This window comes from Emydura macquarii, unplaced genomic scaffold (assembly GCF_026122565.2).
Source record: "Emydura macquarii macquarii isolate MOO-44397 ecotype Brisbane River unplaced genomic scaffold, CSIRO-AGI_Emac_v2 contig_1568, whole genome shotgun sequence".
Lineage (NCBI taxonomy): Eukaryota > Metazoa > Chordata > Testudines > Chelidae > Emydura > Emydura macquarii.
This window is the reverse complement of record NW_027131705.1, coordinates 470,513-497,394: the sequence shown is the minus strand read 5'-3', so window position 1 is coordinate 497,394 and position 26,882 is coordinate 470,513. Positions and strand designations below refer to the sequence as shown.

The following is a 26,882-nucleotide window of genomic DNA, read 5'->3' as shown; positions in this document are numbered from 1 at the left end:
TCCCCTAGTCTCTCCCCATGTTCTTTCATCACTTTCCCCATTGTTTTTGTATACTGGGGAGGAGAAGCCAATATGCACTGCTTGTACTGGACAGGAAAAGGCTGTAGTTGCCACTACAGGACTGTCTGAGCTGTGAATACGGAACATGAGCCCGGGGGAGGTGGAACATGTTAAATTTTCCATCCATGTGAGAGGTCTACTACTACTCAAATTTCGGATTTTGGTACTTGCCCAGCCACTCTTTGTGGGAACACAATGGATATGTACAGTAGAAGGGGCTAAATACATTTAATTAGAAGGATAAAGCATTCTTGATTCCCAGTTCTGAGAGTGTAATCAAAATATTTTAACCCATTTGGGAAGGATGTTTTGAACAAATATGTTTGCAATGACTCACTAACATATTCATATTTGAATGTCTGAAAATAGTTTTGGCATTAAATTTTTAGGGACTTCCCTTGGAAGAGAACTTTTGCTGTATCAAATTACTGTGTTTCTTGAGCCATTTTAGCACATGCTCAAAGCAGCCAATCAATCAAAATACATTTAGTAGAACTGGGAGCTTGCTTTGATTTATCAAAAACCTGAAATAACCATTTTGGTCAATATTGTAGCCAAAACCGAAGCTAATCTAATATTACACGCTCACCTAATAATCAATGGTGACTTAAATAAGAGACTTACATGACTTGTATTTTCATGTCAAAGTTCCTTATAGGGACACACTGAACTCCCAAGTTTTCAGTTCCAATAGTATTTGCAAACACACTGACTTTTGATGGTGTTTCATAATGAAAAAGGATGGCTCTGACAATAATATTGCATATTTCTCAGTCTAAATATTACAGAGATAGCTCATTAACAGTGGTTTTTTCTATAAATAATGATGAGTGAAAATTAGTATGCAAGGATTTCTTGGTACATGGAACAAAGGGCAACACAATTGGGAAAACATAACCTAATCGGGTTCTAAATTCCCTCTTTCCCCACCACAGACACACTGGAGGGGCAACCTGCATGTTGATCTCATTCAGAAAGCACAGCATTCTTTATGCTGCATGAATAATAGTTCTGTGTGCCGTCGCATACACTGCAAAAAAAAAAAAAAAAAAAAAGAAGAGAAGAAGAAGAAGAAGAAAAAAAAGCACCCTTAGGAAAAGCATGTGCTCACCACATTAAAAAATATGCAGGATGGTAAAAGACCAAATGTAATTAAAACATATGAATTCAGAAATTCGAATTTGCAGAGCCCTGAGTGGCTTTCTGTGAGTAAGAACGCACAGAATTCCCAAACATGTCCTGGGTAGAGAACGTCAGAATAAAAACACTTTCCCAACAAATGACTGTAAAATTCAGATGTTGGTCTTGAAAAAAAAAAAAAAAAAATCCAAAGACTGCATTTATATACACTCATTCTCAAAACAAGAAATAAATATTTCTCCCCCCCCCCCCCCCGATTTAATCCCTATGTGCCTTATGAATTCAGGCGAGTTTAAACAAAGAGGGGGAGAGAAGAAAGAAAAAATCTAATTCTATAGCTTCCTACTTAGAAATGCCTTGCTGCTGATGATGATTTTTGTATGTGTGAGTTTGAGAAATGGAGTGATAGGTTTAAAGTATTTTCCATTTCATCAAAGAACATATATTACTTTACTGGCTCACTAAAATGTTGGTTTTATGCCCACCCCTTTTCAATCTGCCCATGTCTGAGATGCACAGTGCAGGCGTACAATCATGAGCAGCTTACGACACTCAGTGAGCAGTGGGTGCCTCTGCATGCGTTAGCAACATATTGCTCAGCTGAAGGGAAGGGATTCTTGCTGTCTCTCTCTCTGCTCTAAGCATCACCTAACAAGCAAAGCGAACAAAGAATGGGAAATAAAGATATCCTTAGCCGGTCAGTGAATGAATTGTAATCTGTCTCTGTGGAGTAAAGGTGGTGCCGGTCAATGGTCGTTTCAAATGATGGACATTAAACAGATTGTCAAATCCTGTGGAGTCGTTAGTAAAGAGTTTGGAGTTTTTTCCACAACGTCACAGTATTAACTCCAGAGAAAAAGGACAGAGAGAGAGAGAAAGAGAAGATCAAGCTCATGCACATAGTTCTGAAACTTGCAGGTCCTAGAAGTCAGCTAAAAAACTAGCTGGACATCCCGTTAGCTCTTTGAGCAGAAGCAAAATAAGACATTGTGAGCCTGCCAGCTTTGCACAAAATTGAAAGGGACTGAATTTGTAGCACAGAGGGGTCTTTTTTAGTTCTGCATATAATTAGTCCAAACACAAAGGAAGGAACTGAATGGAGGTTGTCACTCTCTGGAAAAGGGTGGGTAAGACACTTTTTAATTAAATTCTTTCATGAACGAAGATTTTTTTTTTCTTTGCTGCAGCATCTAACATGGACAAAATCAACATCCTTTTACCGGTGAATGTCTTCGAACTTTAATGCTGCACAGCTCCTGCATGCTGTAAAGTGAAATATTTGCCTCTGTATCTTTTTTTTTTCTCTGAAATAAAATATGATGTAGAATTTGAAACGATTTCAATGGACATTCTCGAGCCTATTTGGAAATATTCTTGCTAATGGATTTCCTTCTTATTGGTCTCTGTTTAAACTGGTTGCTGAGGAAGCCCCCAGGGTTGATATTGTGTACACTGGGTGTCTTTTTAAAAATGCTTCCAGCCGTGAATAGTGGGTGTCCACAGCTATGTCGGTGTGAGGGCAGGCTTTTGTACTGTGAGTCACTGAATCTTACAGAGATGCCTCGCAACCTGTCGGGCATGATGGGCTTGTCTCTGCGGTACAACAGCCTTTCAGAGCTGCATGATGGACAGTTCACAGGGTTAATGCAGCTCACGTGGCTCTATCTGGATCACAATCACATTTGCTCAGTGGAGGGGAATGCCTTTCAAAAATTGCGGAGAGTTAAAGAACTCACTCTGAGTTCCAACAAAATCACTCAACTGCCCAATACCACTTTCCGACCTATGCCAAACTTGCGTAGTGTGGATTTATCATATAATAACCTCCAGTCTTTGGAAGCCGATCTGTTTCATGGGCTGAGAAAACTAACAACATTGCACATGCGGTCAAATGCCATCAAGTTTGTGCCAGTGAGAATTTTTCAGGACTGTCGCAGCCTGAAGTTTCTAGACATAGGATACAATCAGTTGAAAAGCCTGGCTCGAAACTCTTTTGCTGGCTTGTTTAAACTCACTGAACTACACCTTGAGCACAATGATTTGGTGAAGGTGAATTTAGCCCATTTTCCAAGGCTCCTTTCACTGCATTCTCTCTGCCTACGAAGGAATAAAGTCACTATTGTAGTCAATTCCTTGGACTGGATATGGAAATTAGAAAAAATGGATCTCTCTGGCAATGAGATTGAATACATTGAACCTCATGTTTTCGAAAGTGTACCTCACCTCCAATCACTGCAGCTGGATTCCAACCAGCTAACCTACATTGATCCAAGAATCCTCAACTCCTGGAAATCACTAACTAGCATCAGCCTTTCTGCAAACATTTGGGATTGCAGCCGTAACGTTTGCGCCTTGGCCTCCTGGCTAAGTAACTTTAAGGGTCGCTATGACAGCAATCTGCTCTGTGCCACCCCTGAATATGCACAGGGAGAGGATGTTTTAGATGCAGTGTATGCTTTTCACTTATGCGAAGATGCAGAAGACCCAACAAGTGTTAGCATGCTATCAGCAGTAACAAACAACAGTGATCAAATGCTCAGTTATAGCCCTGCCACAATAATATATGATGTGCAGGATACCGAAGGAGAAAGAACAACAAATGCCATAACTGTAACTATACCCAATGAAAACTCTGAGAATGCTGTTCAGATTCACAAGGTGGTGACAGGGACCATGGCACTGATTTTCTCTTTCCTCATAGTGGTTTTAGTGTTATATGTCTCATGGAAGTGTTTTCCAGCCAGTCTAAGGCAACTCAGACAGTGCTTTGTGACACAGCGCAGAAAGCAGAAGCAGAAACAAACCATGCATCAAATGGCTGCCATGTCAGCCCAGGAGTATTACGTTGATTACAAACCCAACCACATTGAAGGAGCCCTGGTGATCATTAATGAATATGGATCTTGTTCCTGTCACCAGCAGCCAGCAAGGGAATGTGAGGTGTGATTTTTTGGTGGGGATTTAAACAGTGTGCAACCAAACAACAATGGCCAGACAGACATTTGGATGGGGGTTTACTGTGCTTTTCTGATGATTTCTGATGCACTTCTTTGCTGAAATTGTAAGAAGATCTGTCTAAAAGACTTAATATGTTAGCTTTATTGTGTCTTAAAATCTTCAGGACAGTCAGTCCTAACATTTCATATGATAATACTCCCTTTGAAGATCTGTCAATATTCAGGAATCTGAGAGTGTAAAAAGGTACCAATTATTGATTGATTTTTTTTTTGTAAACTACAAAAATGTTTAAAATAAAAAAAAAAACCCAACAGCATTTACAGTTTTTACAGACTGGTGTATATTACATGAATTGTTACCTGTATGCAAAAATGCAACAGTTTAACCTCTTGTCTCTTCGCACACAGGGTTGAAATAAAAGTCTAGCAGCAAGGAAGCCACACAGAATTGAAAGATTAAGATTAATCAGATGGCTTCACAGTGTAATTATTGCACATTCACCATGTTACTGAAAATAAAAAAGCATGACATTGCAAATATATTTTTGTTAATATGCTACCTGTAACAGTATATCATTAAACCAAGGGGCTGAGTCACCTTGGAAAGACTAAAGTTCTAACCTGTCACCAGGAAATATTTCTGAAGGTTTTTAAAGATTGCTGACTTCTAAGTTGCTCTAAGAGCCACAAAGATGCAGCATATACCATTAGTACATTCTGTAGCTGAATTAATGACATTGCAAAGTCTCATTAAAAAGACTGAAACACAGCCTAAAAATGGAACCCCATCATTTCCCCTTTTTTAAAAAAAACAAACAAACCCTCTTATTTGAAAGGGATTATTTAAAATCTGCTAGCATTTCCCCTTTCATGGTTTTATACAGGATGCTAAAATCAGAGAAACAATTCCTCTGTGATCTGTAGAGTGATGATGAAAGGACTAAGGAGGCAGCAATCCAATTTTCAGTGGTGAAATCTCTGTGTGTTTCAAGAGTAAAACATTGGGTGTAACACTGCGGGCACCTTAGGCAGAGGGTGATTAGATCATAATTCTGGTTACTACAGTAAACCGCTATAAAATCCTGCCTTGTGAATGCCTAGCTTATCAGTCACTTTCATCACAAGACATCATTAACAGCCAACCATCCTAAAATATCTGCAGGGGAAGAAAATGTATGATTCCACCTTACTAATTGTTGACACAGAGGTCAGTGATAATATCAGCAGTAATTTGTTAATACGGAGCCATACAGCCGTTTTATTTTACTGCTTTTCTTTAAATGCTTTATTTCTTTAAATGCTTTTAATGCTGCATTTTGGATTTTTCTCTCCAATATGTGACCAACCTACTGATTGCTCTTCTGAACAACTCCACTCCTGTCAATGAAAATGAGGCTTACATTTTTATAACACCAGGCAATGCAGCTTTTCAAACCTTCTTTCCATGGCATGCCATTCTAATCAAATGTTACAGATGAAGGATTTTGTAAAATTTATATACTTTGGACTTATTTCTTCATGCTAGGGCTAGCCTCAGTGGAAGAAAGTGCCATACATTGACATTTTTTTATGTTAACTTAGAAGTAATTTTTTTTAAATGCCTACGACACTAAAACAGATCCCAAGGATCAACCCAAGTTTTTCTGCATAGAGCCTTATTAGGCAATACATTTTAATTATATAAAAAGGAATATTTTATAAATTATTTCTAAATGTCAAATGAGCACCTCCTTTGAAGAGCCAAAGCTTATTTCTCCTCTGCTTAGCAACCTTCACCCTGATTTATATTAATTAAATAGGAAGTACTGCTGTATTATAGCCAGATTTTTTTATATAGTATATGCACACTATTATAAATGAAAGCAATGATAATCTGCATTGGTAGAGGGTCTTTTTTTTTTTTTTTGTTATTACAAATTTTAAACCCCCAAATTAATGCTTTTGTTTTTAAGCCACTTACAGTTTCCCTGCTGTCTTGAAACTTGCTCACACTGTTTGAGCTAGGATGGTATTTAACCATTTAAGCAATCATGCATTTCTTTTTATGTTCCACTGCAAATCTGTAAAGGTCTGATCCTTCAGCCACTGAAATCACTGACTTCACTGGAAGAGGATCAGGCCCTAAATGAGCATAACAGTGATGGAACCAACGGCAAGACATCCCCTTGTTTGTTTCAGTGTCTGCTCAGTTTCTGAAGAGACAATACCTTACACAATGCTAATTTAGAGCCATATTTTCCAGTCTTTGCTCATGAAAATCTCCATTGAGTGCAAATGGGGGTTTTGCCTGTGACAGGGCTGCAGAATTTGGCTCTCTAACTTTAATTACAAGCACTATGATATGCCCCTCAAATCATTAATGTCATCTTGCAAACAGATGGGTTTAAGCTGGTTTGACAGAAAGCTTCCAAGAGCACCCCAAGACAGTTAAAGTTCTACATAGGCTAAAAACCTTTGAGCTGCCTTTATTTCTTCAGTAACTCCTGTTGCTCTAAGAAAGAATGCTGGTGTATTCATTTTCCCCCAGAGTTCATGTACATGCAAGATGTTTTGGCCCATACAAATCTGCTGCAAGACTGGTGGGAAACATACCAGATTTCTTCATATTTTTAGTATATGTGCAGGGTGTGTTTTACACGGAGGAGCCTGCACATACCTGCACAATTATTCATGCTGTTTATCAATGTTCACAATTCCAAACGAGGTTTGTGAGACTTGAACAATTCCACCTCTGTGATTTAATTCACCTCTGTGCTTCATGAATCTTGCATTGACATCTTCAGCAAACTAAAACAGATAATCTGATTTTTAAAGGTGCAATACTTTTCACAATGAGTGCTAATCTCATTACTTCCTCTTACCATTTCTCCTAAAGGAGAGTAGTAACCACCAATGACTTGCTTCCCAGTGCAGAATGATAGATGAACCCTCCACACGTAGGATAACATATATTCAACTTCAAAGATGATATTTTTCAAATAATCACAAACAGACATCACAAGGCAAAATTCTGCTTCTTAAAGTCTCCGAAGGACACCTGCACATACCCTCTGAGGTTTCTGAGCTATCACCATGGCTTTGTCGTTTGAGTTAAGCTACGCAGCTATAAACCACAATGATACTCTATCGGCTGCCCAAATCTGGTCCGAAAGTTAATGTGAGAAATAAATGAATATTCCAAATGCAAAGAGGAAGCATTTATTGTGTTACAATCCAACTAATCAAAGTGTGGTTATTTCCATCCTGCGTTTAGGCAGCTTGCATGGGTATATTTGAATATCACTGCCTTTGGAGTGTACATATAGCAATAAAAGAAAGCTCTTGCTGATTATTCCTTTCAGATTTGATATTCAACTAACTATCCAGAGAGATGCCAGTGTTTCTATTTTGATCCCCTTATCAGAGATTTAAAGTATGGCTACAAAAATATGCTTCTGGGTTAAATGTTACATAGTTTCACACCCAGGAGGTGCTGGGGAAAGGTCAGAGGGGTAAAAATATTTTAAATAAAACTCTTTTTATGTTAGAAAAAAAATCTCTCTTTTATAACTAGGCAATTAGCTCAAGGTGTTCCTTTTAGTATTTTCACATACAAGACAGGCAAGGAAACTACCTTTCATGAGGATTGTTAACACACAATCAGTGTTGTGGATCCATAATAGGCAATCTTTTGCTACTAACATCAATACAGAGTCACAGTATACCCAATAATGGTTCTGAAGGAAATGTTACTGTGTATGTTCTGAATGCATGAGGGATGATTTATGTTCCTTCCTAGCTTTTTTTTTCTTTTACTTTCTGAATTATAGAAAAAAGTGACTTGAAATCACAAAATCAATGCTATTGTATCATATTCTGGATTCTGGCCTGAATATATAAATACAAAGAAATTTTAAGTTAAAGCTGTAAACTCCATCCCTTAAACTCCTCATTGTGCTTAAGTACTGCCGGGGACTAGACCAGTAGATGATCTCACATGCCATATGCACAGCAATATCTAGGCATTCTCTAGTGGGCAGAGGATGAAACCTCAGATGGAGCTGTTAATCTCCTGGCTTGTGTATATCAAAGAAAGATCATATACCTGAACATATTTTACAGTTTAACATACATGGTATGTTTTTATGGTCAGGGTACTGAAGAAATTTTTAAATGAATATATTTAATAATTTTTGTCAGCTCTGATAAATAGCCCAGCATTTGATTTTTCAGATGGACTAAATTTGTTTCCCTTTGTGTCTTGTTCTACTCTGGTAGCAAAAGAACATTCTGAATAAAAAGCCCAGTTACATCAGACGGCTTTCAGAAAGGCAAATGGGAAGCAGCATTTAATTAGCCAGCTTATTACTACTGCTAAAATGTATTCAAATTAAAGAAAAGAGGAAGGAAATGAGAACAAGGAGACAAAAGACAAGGGGGAAAAACTTAAGTGAAGAGGACTAAACCCTGTTTTTGTTTTTTTTTGTTTTAAAAAGATAAACATAAAGGACTGGCAAAGATGAAAAAAAATCTAACACTGAGGTGGGTGGAGAAAGCATTTTATTTACAGAATGAGCAAGGAAAAGAAAGGGCTCCTGGAAAGGAGATTACTATAAAAATATAGGTTTGCTGCATAAGAAAGACAATAAGGAAGAAAGGGGAAACATGGTGAAAGGAGAGAGAAGGATGGATGGGAAAGGAGACAAGGTAAATGAGCTTTTTCAACGTGTTACCTCTCACGTTGGAATTGTGGGAGGGCCATCTACAGCCATTCTAGAAGGAATTTCTCTCTCTCTCTCCCCCCCCTTTTTTTTTCATTGGGATGTGAAACAAAAAACCAGTGCACTCTTCCCTTTCTAGAAATGTGGTAGTTGAATTCTAACATCATGCACCTCTTTCAGTTTTTCAACCAGCATTTTCTAGCTGTATTAATAGCAACTCACTATGGAGTTTCCAGGAAACTAGGTATTTATACCAAAAGCAATTTGCTTTCCTAACAAAAAGTGCCAATTTTTAGAACTGAGCTTGAGATCAACTGATTTTCTTATTAACCATACCCTGACTCAATCTCTCTCACACTCAGCTTTTGTAGCCACAGATATTACAACCAACAAATATCAGGCATTTTTCCCATATACAATTTATCAGTACGCCAGAGTGTTGCCCTTTAGGACCAGTTCAGTGTTAACAAGTTGAATGTTCGGTTACTTGAGGACATATTCTTATCCCCCAAGCCACTGGAAAATGCCAGAGACCTAAAGATTAACCTTTCAGATGAATACTGACACACAACAAAATCATTCAGTTATTAGAAACAACCAGAGTATTTATTAAGTAAAAATCCAACAATCAAAATCATGGAAATATTCCCCAGAGCCCTTGGTACAGCAGAGAAACTTGTTGAACAGGGTTGCATGCATTCAGCCTCTGCACTTGCTTTGGGGGAGGGGGGAAAGCCTGACAAGAAATTAATGCAACAATCTAGAGGGCAAGACAGAAACTTGTAACTTGGTGGGCGGTTGTGAAGAACCCAGCAGAACGCTGAGGAGGCACGGTAATTTTATTGCAATATGTGTGGTTTATAGTGAACATATTTGTAGTGAAATCTGTATTTCTCTGGAAGTCAGCCATTTTATCATCATTATTATAATAATAAAAATGTCACTTGCTGGGTACTCAGGCACATTTAGGATTTAAACCACTTATCCTCCTTGTTCTCGTTCTCTAGCACCAACCATCCCTAACACTCTACTTTCAAGGTCAAGAAAAGGGGGAAGGTGGTTAGGGAAATAATTAAATGTAACCCACCAAAATGAAATGGACTCTGAGTTTGAAAACATGCCAACTATTCACATGAAGGGAGAAGAAAAGAAATGTACTTTACAAAAAGCAACGTGCAAATCCCGGTGCTCCTGGGAGTGAAGAACTATTAGCAGTGGCCAAAGATAAACACAGTGAGCAGGTGCTAGGCAAACATGACACACAGCTCTACTAATAAACCTCAGTCCTGATCCACACCAGTTCGCCTGCACTATTTACATCCTCAACAGGCATGGCTACTGTGGCCCAGCTAGGCGTTTGTTAATGTGGACACTATACAATTATGACCAATTCATTTCTATTTGTGGCATTATCAAGAGCTGAATACAAGACCCCAAAGGTGACAGGTTTGTATCTAACCCACTGTACCAGCTAGTACTCCTACTTCATGCAGACGATTTTAAATTGATTGGCTGATACGATTAGTGACTAAGCACATAGCCTCAGCAGACTTTCCTCTGCGTTCCTCTGAAGACATGCTGTTCTCTTTCGTCCTAACAGCAAGCTGTAGCAGCAGAGTTTAATCACAGAAGGCCTCAAATTGTTTTTTTCAATAAAATCCCCAATAAGAAATATGCATGTGTGTATTTAACTGATGGAAAAGGGGGTTATCCAATTAAGGTATTCACTGCAGCCTAGAACAAAACTCAGCAGAACAGCACACTCCTGTGCTCTAACGGTGACTAAAAAGTGCAGGCAAACAGCTTCCTAATAGATGTGGGACTCGAATTGGAAACAGTTTTATGAAGATCCTTTAAAACACAGACTTTCCTTCCTCTTTGTTTTAAGCCTGCTCTGTTTTCAGTCCCCTCTCACTCCTTTTCACTCCCAGAATTTGTACATCAGCTGAAACAGAATTTGAATGAAAAGAAAAATCAAGTCAAATCTGGAAATCCAAAACTAAACTGCAAAAATAGTTGAGTTATTGAATTCCAGTGGTTTTTATTCTTTTAGCAACTGCCAGCTCTTTCAAGCACATTTTCTATCAATGGCTCCAGGTTTGCAAGACTAGAACTAAAGTGAACTCTCTGGAGTAAACCTGAATCTGTCTCTGTAGTTCAATACTACTTCTGACAGTTTGGCTTGCTAAGAGAGACAGTGGTAAATATTAAAGAATGTTAATAAAAAAAAGAGATAAAACATCTAGGGATTTTTTAAACTAAACTTCGCTCACTACTAAAGTTTATCTTGACAGAAAATTTACTTCTCTGATCCAGATCATTTCCCAAAGCAATTTTCCAACAGCAAACATAAATTTGTGGTTGCTCCTAAAGGTTTCCATTCCAGTGCTAAAGAGGTCACTGAATGTCAAATGTTTACCTCAACTTCATGTAAATGTCATGCTGTATTGGACACCATTACTTCACTTTAGCATAAGCAGCTGCCCACAGCTATGACCTTAAACCTTAATGTGAGGCATTTTTGCTTTCCATATAAACACCTACAGCAAAGGATTATACCATCAGTTCAAATACCTACATAATATCTTGATTGTAATTAACTCATTACAGAATGATAATCTAATAAAATGCATACATTTTTTATTATATGAATATATGTCAATGGGCTCAGTAATTCCATAGGATTCACAGTACAGAAAGATCCAAATCAAAGTACATTACTACAAAGAGAAGGGAAAATGGTGGTGCTGCCAGAAATGTGGTACAGGGCCTAGTACTACCTGAGGTAAGGTGAAAGATGTTATTCACTCCTCTAAAAATGAGGCAACAGTGGGGAGAGTAAATGGTCAGGGGGCACTCTGTATAACTGGTTTTAATGGGTGTAAATGGTGGATTCTCTGTAACTTGAAGTCTTTAAATCATGATTTGAGGACTTCAGTAACTCAGCCAGAGGTTAGGGGTCTATTACAAGAGAGGGTGGGTGAGATTCTGTGGTCTGCAACATGCAGGTCACACTAGATGATCATGATGGTCCCTTATGTCCTTAAAGTCTATGAATAGTAAATAGCAGGGTCCCCTAAAGATCTATGCTGGGAGCAGTGTGGTTCAAAATATTCATAAGTGATCTGGAAAAAGAAGTAAACAGTGAGGTCGCAAAGTTTGCAGATGATACTCAAGATAATTAAATCCAAAACCGACTGTGAAGAGTTACAAAGGTATCTCACAAAATTGGGTGCCTGGCAACAAATGGCAGATGAAAATTGAATGTTGATAAATGCAAAGTAATGCAGAGTGGGAAACTTAGGAGTAACTACACATGCAAGCTGATTGGGTCTAAATTAGCTGTTATCATTCAAGAAAGAGATCTTGGAGTCACTGTGGATATTTCTCTGAAAACAGATGTTCAATGTGCAGCAGCAGTCAAAAAAGCTAACAGATTGGTAGGAACCACTAGGAAAGGGATAGATGATAAGACAGAAAATATCACATTGCCGCTTTATAAATCCATGGTACACCAATACCTTTACTACTGCATACAGTTCTGGTTGCCCCACCTCAAAAAAGATACATTCAAATTGGAAAAGGTAAAGAGAAGGGCAACAAAACTGATTGGGTGTATGGAACAGCTTCCATAGGAGGAGAGATTAAAATGACTGGGACTGGTCAGTTGGAAAAGAGGCAACTAAGTGGGATATGATAGAGACCTATACAATCATGAGTGGAGAAAGAGAATAAGGAAATATTATTTACCCCTTCACATACCACAAGAACCAGGGGTCATCCAATGCAATTAATAGGCAGTAGGCTTAAAGCAAACATATGTGGCAAGGTACCTCCTTTGCCTAGAAAGGCTAAACATTTCCCCCTCTGGTGGTTGGGGTCTGGTGCAAATCAGTCCCACTCTGGATAGTTTTTATTCCCCACTCAGGTTTTGCTTTTCAATATTTACAAAGTGGGCCTCAAGGTACGCCCAAGCAGCACTCTTCAGCCAAACAAAATTAAATCAATTCATAACGCAAAATGGAAATCCCTCCCCCTGTCCCTTCTCCAGGAAGTTGCCTGAACATTAGCTCCTAATAGCTTTTCAGACTGAATCACCAGGTCCAGATGGTATATATCAAATAATGGTGAGGGAATTTAAGAATGAAGTGGTTGAACTGATAAAAATATGAAATCATGCAATACCATTCGCTCCTGAACCAGAGAAAAGAAGGATTGCAAAAGTTGTAGCTATTTTTAGCAAGCTGTAGGGATGATTCTGAGAATTACAGACCAGTAAGACTTATCTTAGTATCAGGTAAATTGGTTGCAACAATAATTAAAATGATAAAATACTTGGATGAACTTCACATGACAATGATAAATCATCCTGGCTTCTATATAGGAAAATCATGCCTCTCTAATCTATTTTGAGCATATAAACACAGAAAAAGATAAAGTAGAAAATCATACATTTGGACTTTCAAAAAACCTTTGGCAATGTTCCTCACAAGAGGTTATTAATGAAAGTCACAAAACGAGATGTCTCCTACCATCCTATATTACAAATTGGCTATGGGACAGCAAAAAAAAAAAAAAAAAGCCAATTTAGTACACAGAAAAAGGTTAATAATAGTCTGTTCCAAGATTCCATATTAGGATTGGAATTGTTTAATATTTCTAGCAATTATCAGGGAAAAAAGGGTGAAGAGTAGAGTGGCAAAATTTGCACATGACATCAAATTATTTAGGTTAGTCAAAAGCAGAGAAGACTAAGGATCTGCAAAGGGACTTACCAAAGCGAGAGAAGAGATAAAGGGCTAACATGAAATTCAGTGTGTCAAATGCAAGGTAGTGCACATAGGAAGGAATAATTAAAACTACTTGGTCACAATGTTGAGTTCTAAATTATTTGTAATAATTAACTAAAATGATCTGAGCATCATTTTGTAATGCTTAATGAAAACTTCTGGTCAATGTGTTGAGGTGATCAAAGAAAGGAAAAAAAAAACATTTCAGAGGTGTGAATAATGTAAATGTGAGTAACATTGAAAATATTACAATTCTTTTGTATAAATCATTCGAATACTGTGTTCAGTTCTGTTTACCCTAAATAGAAAAGAATACACAGTTAGAAGGGGTTCAGTAATTAGTAATTTAAATGATTAGAGGCATGGAAAAGCTGTCATAGAAAAGATCTGGGCCCATTAATTTAACACAGTTATAAAGTGTGTATCCATTCCCCCTCTAGTGGCCAGTCCACATAGAGGATATTATAAAAGAGAAACAAAACAATGGACAATGAAAATGAACTGCAACAAATTGGAAACTGATTTAAGCAAACATTTTTATTTCTCCCACAATGTATAACTGATTTTTATGCTGGTCAGTATTTTGTCATTGTTACCTTTTGCTCCCTCTCTAACTATTTGTTGTACTCCTTGTTGTTTCTTGCTTTATTACTTAGATTGTAAATTCCTTGGGTCAGCAATGTTTATACTCCACCTAGCACAGTGGGGATCTGGTCTATGGCTGGTGCCCTGAGGCACTACCTTAATGCAAACAATAAATAATAATAATTAACCTATGGAACACTGTCACAAGGCATTGATGAAGCAAAAAGTTTTGCAGGAATTTTTAAAAGGATGGGCTATCAATCTATCTATATCTATATCTATGAGAACATCCACCTATTCATCCACTTACACATAATGAGAACATTATACTGGATAAAAAAATATAAGGGATATAAACACTCATGCTTCAGGAATAAGACACCATTTGATATGAGTTAGGGAGAAATCTCCTATGAAAGAAATTTTTTTGTAATCTACTCTACAATAGGAATTCACCCAGCATGTAAAGTAAAAATTCAACCACTTCCTAGATTTGGGTTTAAAACAAACCACCAAACAACCAAAAACAAACAAAACGGTAACATAAGGACTAGTTCAAATCTTCTACCCAGGTTTAACTGCTCCTAAAGTTCCTCCATCAGAACTGCTCAGCCCACAGTCTAGATTCATGCTCTCCAAAGATACACCCCCCATCTTCCTTATATCAAGATGGGGTAATGAGTTACCTGTCACAGAGCAAACAAAGCTTACTGATTCCTTTCCCAGCAAGATCAATACTTGCTAATAGGATGGAGTGTTTTAAGTTAACACTGTCAGCCTGTTAAATACTTCCCACAAGAGCAATATGTAAGCCATTTACTCTGGTTTCATTCCCTTGCTGGACTGCTTTGGGATATAGCTCCCAAATACTATATAGTTGCCAGAGGACCTGCTGACTGTAGCATCTTTGTGTGTGTGTGTGTGTGTGTGTGGTTATGAGCCTGTCTCACATCCATGGGTCACCCTCCACAGCCCAGGAGAAATCAAATATGTCACTAGGCTTGCCTCACAATTGGCCAAGACAATGAATGAGTCACCACCAGTAGGAGTCACCCCTTCTATCCCCAAATCACAAGGTCATCACTGTAAAAGGATAAGTCCATGAGTTTCAGTATTTGCAGGAGTCACCAGGAAGATCTCACACCAGACCATTCCCTCCTGTACCAATGTTTGGATACACCTTGAGTCCGATTGGCTGATTTCTACTTCCCCTTCGATCAATATTGGCATAGTATATACTCAGGGAGCCTAAGACCACATAGTCCCAGCAAGATCACAATTTCACTTCATCATCAGACTCCAGAAAAGAACAACATTTTTGTATATGCCCCCGTGCCCCCCCCCCCCCAAAAAAAAAAAAAAAAAAAAAAAAAAGAACAGATCACAAGAAGGCTGGAGGCTCCACCTCAGAGACTGATTGATTGTCCTTTTGGGTTGTGACCTCAGTGAGCCCACATATCTGCCCAAACTCATATTTCCTCATAAGACAGAACTTTTTATGTGTCCTTGTTGCCCACAGACAAAACCAGCAACATGGGCGATTGATGTTTTCCCTCTAGAATCTCCCTATCTCTTAACTTTTCTCCTCAAAAGTTCCTCAGTCCATCCCTTGAACTGCCTTTTAGATCCGAGATGCAGCCATAGATGTTTTGGCCTCTTCAGCTGTTCAACCTCCATGAAATACATTGTGTGCTGCACAAAATCCCACAGTACAGATGGCTGGTGCAGGTGAGCCCAAATCTGCTGTCTACCAGGCTATCCATCTACTTAAACCTTCCCAGAAAAATCAATGACCCCTAACAGGGTGGGGCATTTCAGGTGAATATGGCCCGAGAGTAACAGCCGATTATTCCACAATTCTCATCTGCGTGTCCTGCCCCATCCTCTGATACATCTGGTATCAGTCATTTTCACAAACAGGATACTGGACTAGGTGGACTTATTGTCTGATCAGTAGGGTAAATCTTATGTTCCTATGTAATTCCCATGTTCAACTGAAATCAAAGGAGTAACATAGCTATAAAGGTTCAGAAACAGACACATATTTGAGCTTCGTCTCTTAGTTCACCTTACTGAAAAATATTCAGAAAACAAAGGATTTCCCCCTGCTCCATGTAACACTTGCATGTAGATATCAGTGAATGATTCCTCCCACATCAAATGAATTCACTGGTATCCCATGGACAGAACTGGCTTTTTCTAGGGCAGTTTCAGACTACACTTGTGTGATTGTGTCTAGGAAGGTTTGAAGAAAAGAATATCAGAAATTGTACAGACTATAAACCAAATGAAAGAAAGGCACTCAGGTACCATGGTGTTGGGATGCAGTATAAGGAGGATAGTTTTATGGATAAACTCACATAAAATTGATTCTTATAGGCCAATGTGAAATGAAGATTCTTTTCTGATTGACTAAGATGACAAGATTTCTTTCACCTGTACCTGCCCAAAGGACTACATGGTTATGATTAGTAAACAGAAAATAATGATGTACGTGAGTGTGTTAATGGACACAATGGATAAGATTTAAATGTCGGTGAAACTTTTGTATCAAGCTGCTGAAATAGATGTAAAAAGTCAGCATAATTCCATTCCAGCTAATCAGACTGAATGAAAACTATTCCTTCCAAAGTAAATAGAAATCATGCTTATAACTTTAGCCTCTTGCTTTCAAAGATTGTCTACAGATTTCCAAGGAACTGCATTCATTAGTGTGGGAAATACATAGCCTTAAGAAAAAAATACAGAATTTCTATAAATAGTGAAATAGATTTTCTTTTTTCCTTCTCTTTGGCCTAATATATCACAGACTAAATATATTCTTTCAGATGGTCCTTCTTATTCTGGTTAAAGTCCCAATGCAGATTTTCATTTGAAAATCTAAATCATGTTGCAAATTTCAGAAAGGGTGGCTTCTTATTCAGAGTGACAGCCTGATACACTCTGTGATTTCCCAGAGTGCCATTACTGGTGCAAATTAAGTGTCAGGTTCCAGACTAATTCATCACTTATTAATTAACAATATCAACAAACCCTTTTTCATTACTGATAACACATTTTACAGACTACCAGAAGGATTTTTTATTACTAAACTTATCTCAAAAGCTCTTTCCTGTTATCTACCGCAATAATAAAAAAAAAATCATTCAATCATAATTTTAATGGCTGATCATTTTTCCCTTCACTAAAATTAAATCATAAAAGCTATTTAATTAAATTGCATGGTAATTGAATGACTTTAATCATGCAAAGAATTGAAATGAAAGATGCTTTCTCCCCAAACCCTACAACATTTCATGACAATGCTCTGCCACGTGGCCTTACACAACAAACTCTCTTCCTTGTTCATAAATAAACCTTTTCTGTTAACATCACAGTGTCTTTCAGCGTGTAAGGAAGAACTTTGAGGCCTTTTGTAAAGTTTATGAAAACAAAAAATATAGCACGTTCTCTGAACTACAGTGTTACATGTTGATCTAGCTGTACAGAACATTATTAAAACAACAAAGCTACTACACAATCCAGCTCCTGTTACTTCACACTCCCATTGATTTCAGTTACACAGGATCAGCCCTAGGCTAGGGAGCCCTGCACATTATATGCATCCTTTTACATGAAACTTTTTGGTCCATAATGTTACCCTCAAAGATGAATGTTTGCAGACTGTGATAAAGTTACTTTGAACTGTCCTCGCTTTGGTAAAACATCACAGTTTTTGCCCTTTTTTTTAGCCATATTATAATGTCCTCTTTATCCTAGTGCTAATGAAGAAGTTTATCCAATACGCGTCCAACATGCAGCCGGGATTTGCTGTACTTTTCAAACAACTACAAAGAGAAAAGCTACTTAATACTTCAAATGGTTTTATCAACATCCTTTCTCAATCCCTATTCTCTGTGGTACAGGACTAAGGAAGAGGTTCAACTATAGAGAAAGGGAGCTAAAACATAAAGTATGTCTTGTGTAAGGCAGCCATGCGGATGTGTTGAAAATCTAATGAGCATGTAAAAATCACAGGTTGGAAGAACACTCATACTTTTATCAAGAAGGCAGGACAGTCACCAAACTCTTCCAGCTCCTCCTTACAGGGACTGGAACTTTACTTCCCATACTTTAAATATGTAGGTATGGTTCTCGGTATTGTCACAAATCTGTCCCTTGGTCTCTTCACTGATCAATATTAGGCATCACTGTGTGAGGTGAACACAGCTCATTTTAATTCAGTGCATTCAACACCAAACTGAGGCTTGATGCATTAACAGGTCCATGCCATGACAGTGTCAGGCATGTGTGTGGGGGGATTAGAAATAACATTTGGAAAAAAACTCTGGCCAAGTAAATAATTATGCCCCAAATGATTTCATGCCAGTTGGCTTGGGTAACAGATGGAATGGATTTTTTTTTAATTCTTTATAAGCTGACAAAGTTTCCAAAAATCTCGAGCTGCAAGTCTCTAAACTATCGGCTTACTCTTACATATATCTATTAATTAATTACACACTGAATAAATTGCAATAAATCCTGTGAACAATTATGAACAAAATCCTATAGAAAATGTCTAAAAATACCTTCATTTTAATGCCTGTTAACTGTGGAAATTATAAGTTATTATACATAAAGGTACTATGTTAGATAACAGTGCTTAGCTACAAAAGTGTGTTAGTAAAGCCTAAAATAGTTCGACTCATTAAACATTATTTTTTCTTTATGTTCAATTCAATTTAATGTTCTTTTCACGTGGACTTTTTCAGGTATTTGCTCTCAATTTAGAGAATTTAAATTGCAATAAAATGTTTTTGAACACAACTCACTTTTTAGCTATGCTTTAAAAATCTGACATAAAACTTCAGCAGAGCTGGATAAACAGTAACAAAAATATTTGATGACTAAGTAATTTTTTTTTAAACAATGGAAGTTGTTGAATAATTGATTCAAAGGCTATTATTCGACCAGCTCAAATCTTTGATTTAAAAACAAGTTTTTAAACTGACACTTAAAGCTTTTTCTCTTGCATATACTTTTATATATCAATTAATGTTATCACTGTTAATCATGTTCTCATAGTTACTAAGGAAAATATGTTTAAAATTATATTTCAAACACTTAAGACAAGCTTAAGAACAAGATAAACATTAGGAGCCCAATACAGGAAGGTACTTAAGCATGCATAACTTTAAGGAAGTCAGGGGCTACACATGTACTTAAAGATATGCACATGCTATGATGAATCTGGGCTCTCTCTGTACAGCTTATGCATCCTGATTGATATTGTGACATTGTATTATGGAAAACTGCTATATCATGAATGCCTATATGTATGTGGATCCATCATTGTTGACAGGGCCTGTAGCATGTATACACCAGACAGATACAAAAGGAAATATTTAAGGACAATGGTGATAACTTAACTTTTTGAGGGCTGTGCTAAAAAAAAACAGTTGCATCTTTAGAAATCTCCTGCGCCCCCCTTTACACCCTGCTGCCAAGGGAATGGGGAAGCTAAGAGCAGTGGAATCTTACCAGGAATAGAACAACAGACCAGGTAACCAATAGGGTTTAAATAAAGAAACACAGATGGTTCTTGGCAACCCAAGCCCAGGCCAAAGGATGGCTTGGAGGGGGCGGAAACTGCGGTAAGAACATGAACTTAGTGTTTACCATTTTATGTGTACTTTCCTGTGCTTTCCATGATTAAGTGTAAAAGAACAGAAGAGTATAAGACTGTGCAAAGTGAGTGTGTTGACTGTTTCACAACCACCACAAGCCCCTGAGAGAGTTAAATACCTTATAGGTGAAGTTCTGGAAAGGGAAATAGTATAATTCAACTTGGCCAAGAGGGAGTGCTCACTATAATCTGTGACACATACTTACATCCCTTCCTGAACTAGGGCCTATGAAGCCAATAATGCATTGTGTACGTACACAAAACTGTCACTGAAATCAATGCAGGGCTGTGACCAAGTTGAGTTATGCAACCAGGCTCACTTGAGGGGATTTTTGCAAGGAGGTTGCTGATGCCCTTCCTACCCTGTAGAACCCCTTTATGCTGGCCACTAACATGCCTGTGTAATAAAAAGCAAACCCTCTGCATGATAAGACGGTCATTGCCTCATGCATGCTCAATGAGGATCTGATATAACTCCCATTTAGTCAAAGGGAATCTTTCCTTTTACTTTCATAGAAGCTGGATTGGCCTCTGCTCCCCATTATCCATGCTACACCCACCCTGGTGAGACATCAGATAGACCCACAAAATTCACCTGATGTGAGATGATTTTTTTGCATGGGAGAAAGAACACTAAAATAGAAGCGTGAAATGTCATTGTGTATAAATAGCTCTTCTGTCGCTACCAGAAAGCTGAGCCAAAAAGCATTGATTTAATAGCCACTGCTAACCAATTACCATGCAGATGATATTGACTGCTCTTTTTGATTCAAGTGCTCAGTTTGGCTAGTAGACCAGTGTAGTAGCACAAGGTAAGAGTCTGAGACTACGTAATTAAAAGTAGTACTGCAAAGACATTTAAAATGTCTTAATTAACTGTGGCATTAAATGTATAAAGGTTCATGGAGTCTTTCCTGGGGTTCAGAAGAATAAACAATTTGAGAACCAAGCAATATGGGGGAGGGGGGGGAAGTAGGAAGGTTACATGTCCAGGAGAGCTCTCTCTCTCTCTTATTAAATGGCTTGCAGAAGGAAAACACCGGAGAATTACTGTGATAGAGAAGACAGTTTATTATCTGGGAAATAGCATCCCCCTGTTTTTCTCCCCCCAACAAAAACACATTTAATAGCAGATGTTTTACATTTAGTAGCTAATTATACCATTTTGGTTAAAATGCAGAGTATTGCTTACAACACAGAACTGGAAACTGGCTCTGACCCATTGAAGCACTGAAGCACATAGGAAACTTTAAGTACATGAGTAGTTCCATAATCTTCTTGTGCTGGAAGGTATACCAATGCTTAAGGGCTCTGATAGTTTGTACCCTATAGCTGATTCTACAATCAACTCTCTATGTGGTCCTGTGTAAATAGGGTGACCAGACAGCAAGTGTGAAAAATTGGGAGGGGGTGTGGATAATAGGCACCCATATGAAAAAGCCCTGAATATTGGGACTGTCCCTATAAAATCGGGACATCTGGTCACACTATGTGTAAGTCATTTAACAGCTCTGTTCTTTAGATTACCATCAATAAAATGAGCTAATATTTCACATATAGTGTTGTGACACTTAATATTTCTCTTTGAGATCTTGTGATGAAAGTGCAATATATTATTAGGGTGCCTTTTTAATCTACTTCCTGCAATCTAGTTGGTTTATCTAATCAAACATGTCAAATTCCAGATTCTGGGATATACCTCTAAAGATGTGTGCTGTCTGTACCTCTAAAGATGGCTTAATTAAGCTTCAACTTCAAGATATTATGCAGGACTGGATTTTTTTTTACTATGACTTATCTGTTCTGAGTTGTCAATTTTTACAGCCAAAATACAATATGCCTACTACAAAGCTTCCGAAATTCAAATATCTCTCTTTCCTAAAAAACAAAGTATTCAAAAACTAGAAACATATTTCTGTGTATTTTATAATAAAAGAAAGAGAGCGAAAGAATAATTAGTATATGTTATAAAAAAATTAAATATACCTCTATCTTTTGGGGGGGGGAGACTACATTTTAGTTCAAATGGTGAATATACCAATATTGACACTATTATGCTTAAGATCCAACTATAGATTGAATCTGTGATTTTATTTATGGAAATAGGTAAGCTAGGAAATGCAATTACTATCTGTAAATCATTTTGCTATAACTGTCTACTTCAATATTCTTAAATAGCAAATGCAATTGAAGCTATTTTAGTTAAAGCCTGTAGAAAATAAATCCTTGTGGCAACACTCATCTGTCAAGGGATTTGATGTTCTCCAAAGTACTTGTTGGTATTAAGCAAGCAATCTCTCACTTCTAACGGGCTTTCTTATTGATATGTATGAGCTAAGTAGTTTATTATTTATAGTTAAGTATGAAGTGATATGTTTAAAAATATAAAATTAAGGAAATTGAATATTACAGGACCTAAAGCATTTAATTACAGTGCAAAATAGCTTCAAGCCTCTTTAAGTTATTCCCTTAGAGATATTATAGCAATGTTACAATTAAATTATGGTTTCTGGTTACTGTGGGCCAACAAATATGACATACTCATATAACTGTGTGCAGTGTAGTAGCTGCATTGGTCCCAGGATACTAGAGACAAAAGGGGGATGTGGCACTCTATTTGATTGGGCCAGCTTCTGTTGGTGAGACAGACAAGCTTTCGAGACACGCAGCACTCTTCTTCAGGTTTGGGAAAGATATGGGACACTCTACCTTGAATAGTCCCTTAGAATATTTGCTAACTATTTATGCTAAACAATCTATTCCACTTGCATTTAGCTGTGATGCTCGGAGTACCTTTCCAAGATCTGAAAAAGAGCTCTGTGTGGCTTGAAAGCTTGTCTGCTCCAATAAAAGACATTATCTCATCCACCTTGTCTCTCTAATGCTCAAAGAAGACATTTCTGTACACCTGAGAAAAGCCTGTATTTTGGGCACAGACCAAAAAGCAGTCACCCTGACCATTTTATAGTTAATACAAATATCAATAAATCAATCAACAGACCACTTTTTTTTCTTTTTCTTTTTTGCCAATGAAATGACAAAGTCTAGAGCAAGACATTTTCTTCATGGCTAGTTAGTGTACGGCAAACTGAGCTGTAAATTTACAGCACACTAGTCCACATTGGCCATGTGGACCTAGCAACCATGCACTAAAAGTTCCATTGTGTGCTTTGACTTATTGCTCTTCCAAACTCACCCTAACATTCCTTATAAATTTGAAATAGAAAGGGAGGAGACACATTCAGAGACAGTAATCCTACCCACGGTTAAATGCAAAGATGTACAAATTTCTGATTGTTTGTTAAAATGTACTCAGAATAAACTAAACAAAAAGTTATATCTATATAGAAAGAGATAGTTACATCTATGTAAATATAATATAAATAAAAATAGTTTTCTTAAATGATTGTTTAGAGCTCTGATAATCCATGGATTCTACAGATACATCCAATATTATAATACTGATATTATTGCTTGAAATTGAATGGTTAGAGAACTAAACTGAACTAGGAAGTTTTTGGATTCCACATCTGTCTAAGTTACCGATCAAGGGTCCATCAATCGTTGTGGCAGTAGACAAAGGAAGAAAAGACAGGAAAAGATTCGGTGTTCACTGTATCCCACCATCGAGATGTATAATCTCAATTCCATTGGCTTTGCCAAGAGGTAGAGATTGCTGATAGACAAAGATCTCATCCTGCTGGCGAATGCAATATTGCCAGTTACTAAAGCATTGACTGTCCACATCTTAACCCCTTAGGACAAATCCCCCAATCTTGCATGTAGTAAGAAATTTTAGTTGGATGGTACTGTTGGCCTGGTTTTCAAACAGTTGATGCTCACAAGATGTTTGGTACAGCATAAACCTAAGGGGCTTCAGGAATGAGTTGGCATGGTAGTGCTGTTTTCATCCAATCGGGAGTGTAGGAAGTCTTCCCTTCCAACCCTGGATCAAATATAGTGTTTTCTTTTGGGGCATAATTCTAGGGGAATGGAAGCTGGACCCAGTTATGTTGTACGAATCACCACCTAAACTGCAAAGTCTGTGTGATCTTACGAAGTTCCTTACTAGTCCTGGGTGAAATTTTTTGACTGAAACTTTATTTCAATGAAAAACATAGATTAGGATTGACCACAACATTTTGTGTTGATTTCAACAAATTATGTCAGTCAAAATCCCCCAAACTAAAATTTGTTTAGCTTTTTTTAAGTGAAAGATTTTGACTTTTTGATTCGAAATGACTTTTCATTTCATAACTCCTTTTTTATATTAAAAGGGAAAAAAATCAAATTCTAAAACACATTTTTTCCACTTTTTGTTTCTCTCAAACCTCAAAAAATTGTTTTCTGATCAGACCTGAAACTATTTTTAAAAATTTTTGGAAGTGCCAGCAAATTGAAAAAATCAGTATTCACAGAACTCTATTCCTCACCACAAGGATTTTGGAGAAACAAACACTGATGCTACTCAGTGACTAAATTCCACCTAGATTTTACCTAGGTACACCTAGATTATCAGTGTAATGATGCAACCATTATCTTTTGTCAGGGTGAGAGATTTGTGATGGTCCACCTTCAAAGTCTCACCAAAACCAGGGCTTTTCCAGAAGGCCCACAGGGAAGGTATTGTTTGCAAGTCACAACACTCTCTAGGGTGGCAGGATCTTATAACCTTTTATCCTCACCCAGCAATATAGTGGTCTACAGTACCATGTTCTCTGATTTCATCATCACAGGTCACCTTTGTAGGAGAGTAAAGAGTTAAAAGTTGGACAAATGGTCAGGCCTTAGTTACAGGGAACGAGGTCCAGGCACAGGCAAACCTTGCTTCTGCTAATTGGTATGAATTCTAGTTAGAGTCTGTTATCTCTCTTCTTTTCCTCCCTTCCTGGCCATCTGCACAGGGGATGAGACTGAGACTAACTATCGCCACTCCTGCACAAGGCTTTTGGTGGGAACAGAGCATTATCTTCTTTCCCTTCCTTGCATATTTTAAAGAACGTTAGTAAGTTTCAAGGTAATGTGCCTGCGTTCTGTGCAATAATCCTGTAAACAACAAATAGGGGCGGGTATAATTGTATTCGTTATGTAGTTGTTAATATTCATTTTATAGGTGTCAATGTAGCCAAATAAGGGTCTATGGATAGTTGCTGTAAATGTATACATTTACAGACTGTTATGGATAAAAGGATTGTAAAGTAACCCCTTCGTCGGTCACTCGCGGTGGAACAAGCAGGCAATAAAGGTTCCATCTCCCCAGTCGGCCACAGGGACAACCTGTTTGGTTATTTCTAACAATCTTGTCTTAAGGATGACTTTCAAGAGATGAAGCAGAAAGGAAGATTACAGGTGGTGAATCACAGGACTGGAAGGGACCTTGAGAGGCCTTCTACTCCAGTCCCCCCTACACTCAAGGCAGGACCAAGCATTATCTAGATCATCCCTTACAGGTGTCTGTCCAACATCCTCTTAAAAATCTCTAATGACAGAGATTCCAGCTGATTGGTTATAGAATAAAGAGGTTTTGAATTAATACACTGAGGCCATAAAAGAGGGAAAGATTTCCATGCCTCCACCACAGTGCCTGCAAAGTCTTGATCAGCAAATTGGTTTCAGATTATATGTAGTTAATCCAAAATGTATTTGCTTGTTTGGTAATGTTGCAGTCTCCCTTTCTGAGGGAATTTCTGGTTATTTTGTGGGTACAATTGATAAGGTTCATCCCAAACATTGATGGAGGCAGGGAAAATCTGGAGGGGACAAATATTTGGATTTTGCTGATTGAGTGTCTTTTACAGAGGTTCTGTGTTGGGAGAACTTCCTACCACAATTTGAGTCTAGAAGCTAGATCAGTGATTAATTGGGCTAGGCACTGTACAAACATATATGACAACTCCTTCTCTAAAGAAGTTATAGTCCAAACTAAAGACTAGACATTTGAAGTGGATTAAAATAAAGAAATAATGAATGGAGGAGAGAGGATGGGAGAGAGAAGAGAGATGATTGGTTACCAAAAATAGGATACTGTACCTCACACTCTTAGCACAACTCATAGCCAATCAATAGCTGTACTCAATTTGCCACGTTCTTAGCTGCTATTGGATGGCAGCTTTCTGTATATGTGAGGGCAGAAATGAGTTACAAGGAGGGAGTTGAGGAAGGATTCAGACACTTGTGGCACAGGTCCACAATTTAGGAATTGTGCTTTATCCCATTTATGAGTCAGACTAGATACCAGCTGTCACAAAGAGTACTCCCCCCACCATCTGTTGTCAAGGCAAGTGTAACTATTTTTGCTGGATGTGGACCTGCTTCCATTTATTCATGCTCTTGTCTCCTTGAGATAAGAAAATTATAATGTGTGCTATATGTGGCTTGAACCTTTCCAGAAGCTTAAGCTAGTTGAAAATGTGGTATCTGATCTGTTAAGCAGAGCTTTGAACCAAAAACACACAACGCCATTGCTCTGTGAATTGCACTGGCTATCAGCTTCTGGGTGGAACTGAAGGTGTTGGTGGACTTATGGTGCCATTAATAGTTTGGGATCTTGCTATTTCAGAGACTGCATCTCTCCTTGTGTAATATCAGACACACTGGAGCAGCAGCATTACTAATGCAAGTTGTTTCAGTGATGATCCTTCCATTCAGGAACTTGTTACACTCTGCAGTCTTCCGCAGCCCAGATCTGTTAATAGATGCACTACAAAACCCATTTTCCCCCTCAGATGTCAAACAGAGGGGGAGGAGTGGTTTTGGTCTTAGGATAAGGAGTTTATATGTTGGATTTTGAGATCAAATGGGGAGTACATTGAAAGTGGGCACACTTTATTTGGTTGCATTATAGTGGAGTTTGTGCCTCTGTAAATTTTGGCCAGAATTCACTGTCAGCACCTCAAAAAAATGAAGCCACATGTATTAGGAGTTTAGGAGCCTAACCTTAAGCATCCCAGTTTGAAAAAAAGCCTTCTTTATTCTTAGGGTGCTC

The 26,882-nt window shown here is 37.9% G+C and overlaps 2 protein-coding genes across 4 annotated transcripts in view; one reads left to right on the top strand and one right to left on the bottom strand.

Moving 5' to 3' along the window:
- Nucleotides 1-26,882, bottom strand: part of CTNNA2 (catenin alpha 2) — a 689,583-nt gene that overhangs the window by 206,927 nt on the left and 455,774 nt on the right. The window lies entirely within an intron of this gene.
- Nucleotides 2,581-4,677, top strand: LRRTM1 (leucine rich repeat transmembrane neuronal 1). The gene has a single exon (XM_067555207.1). It carries the CDS (start codon nt 2,581-2,583, stop codon nt 4,144-4,146), a length of 1,566 nt encoding a protein of 521 aa, XP_067411308.1. The 3' UTR covers nt 4,147-4,677.

Bases quoted from the DNA above. Each gene is read 5' to 3' on its own strand.
- LRRTM1 (XM_067555207.1), top strand. From the start codon at position 2,581: ATGGATTTCCTTCTTATTGGTCTCTGTTTAAACTGGTTGCTGAGGAAG.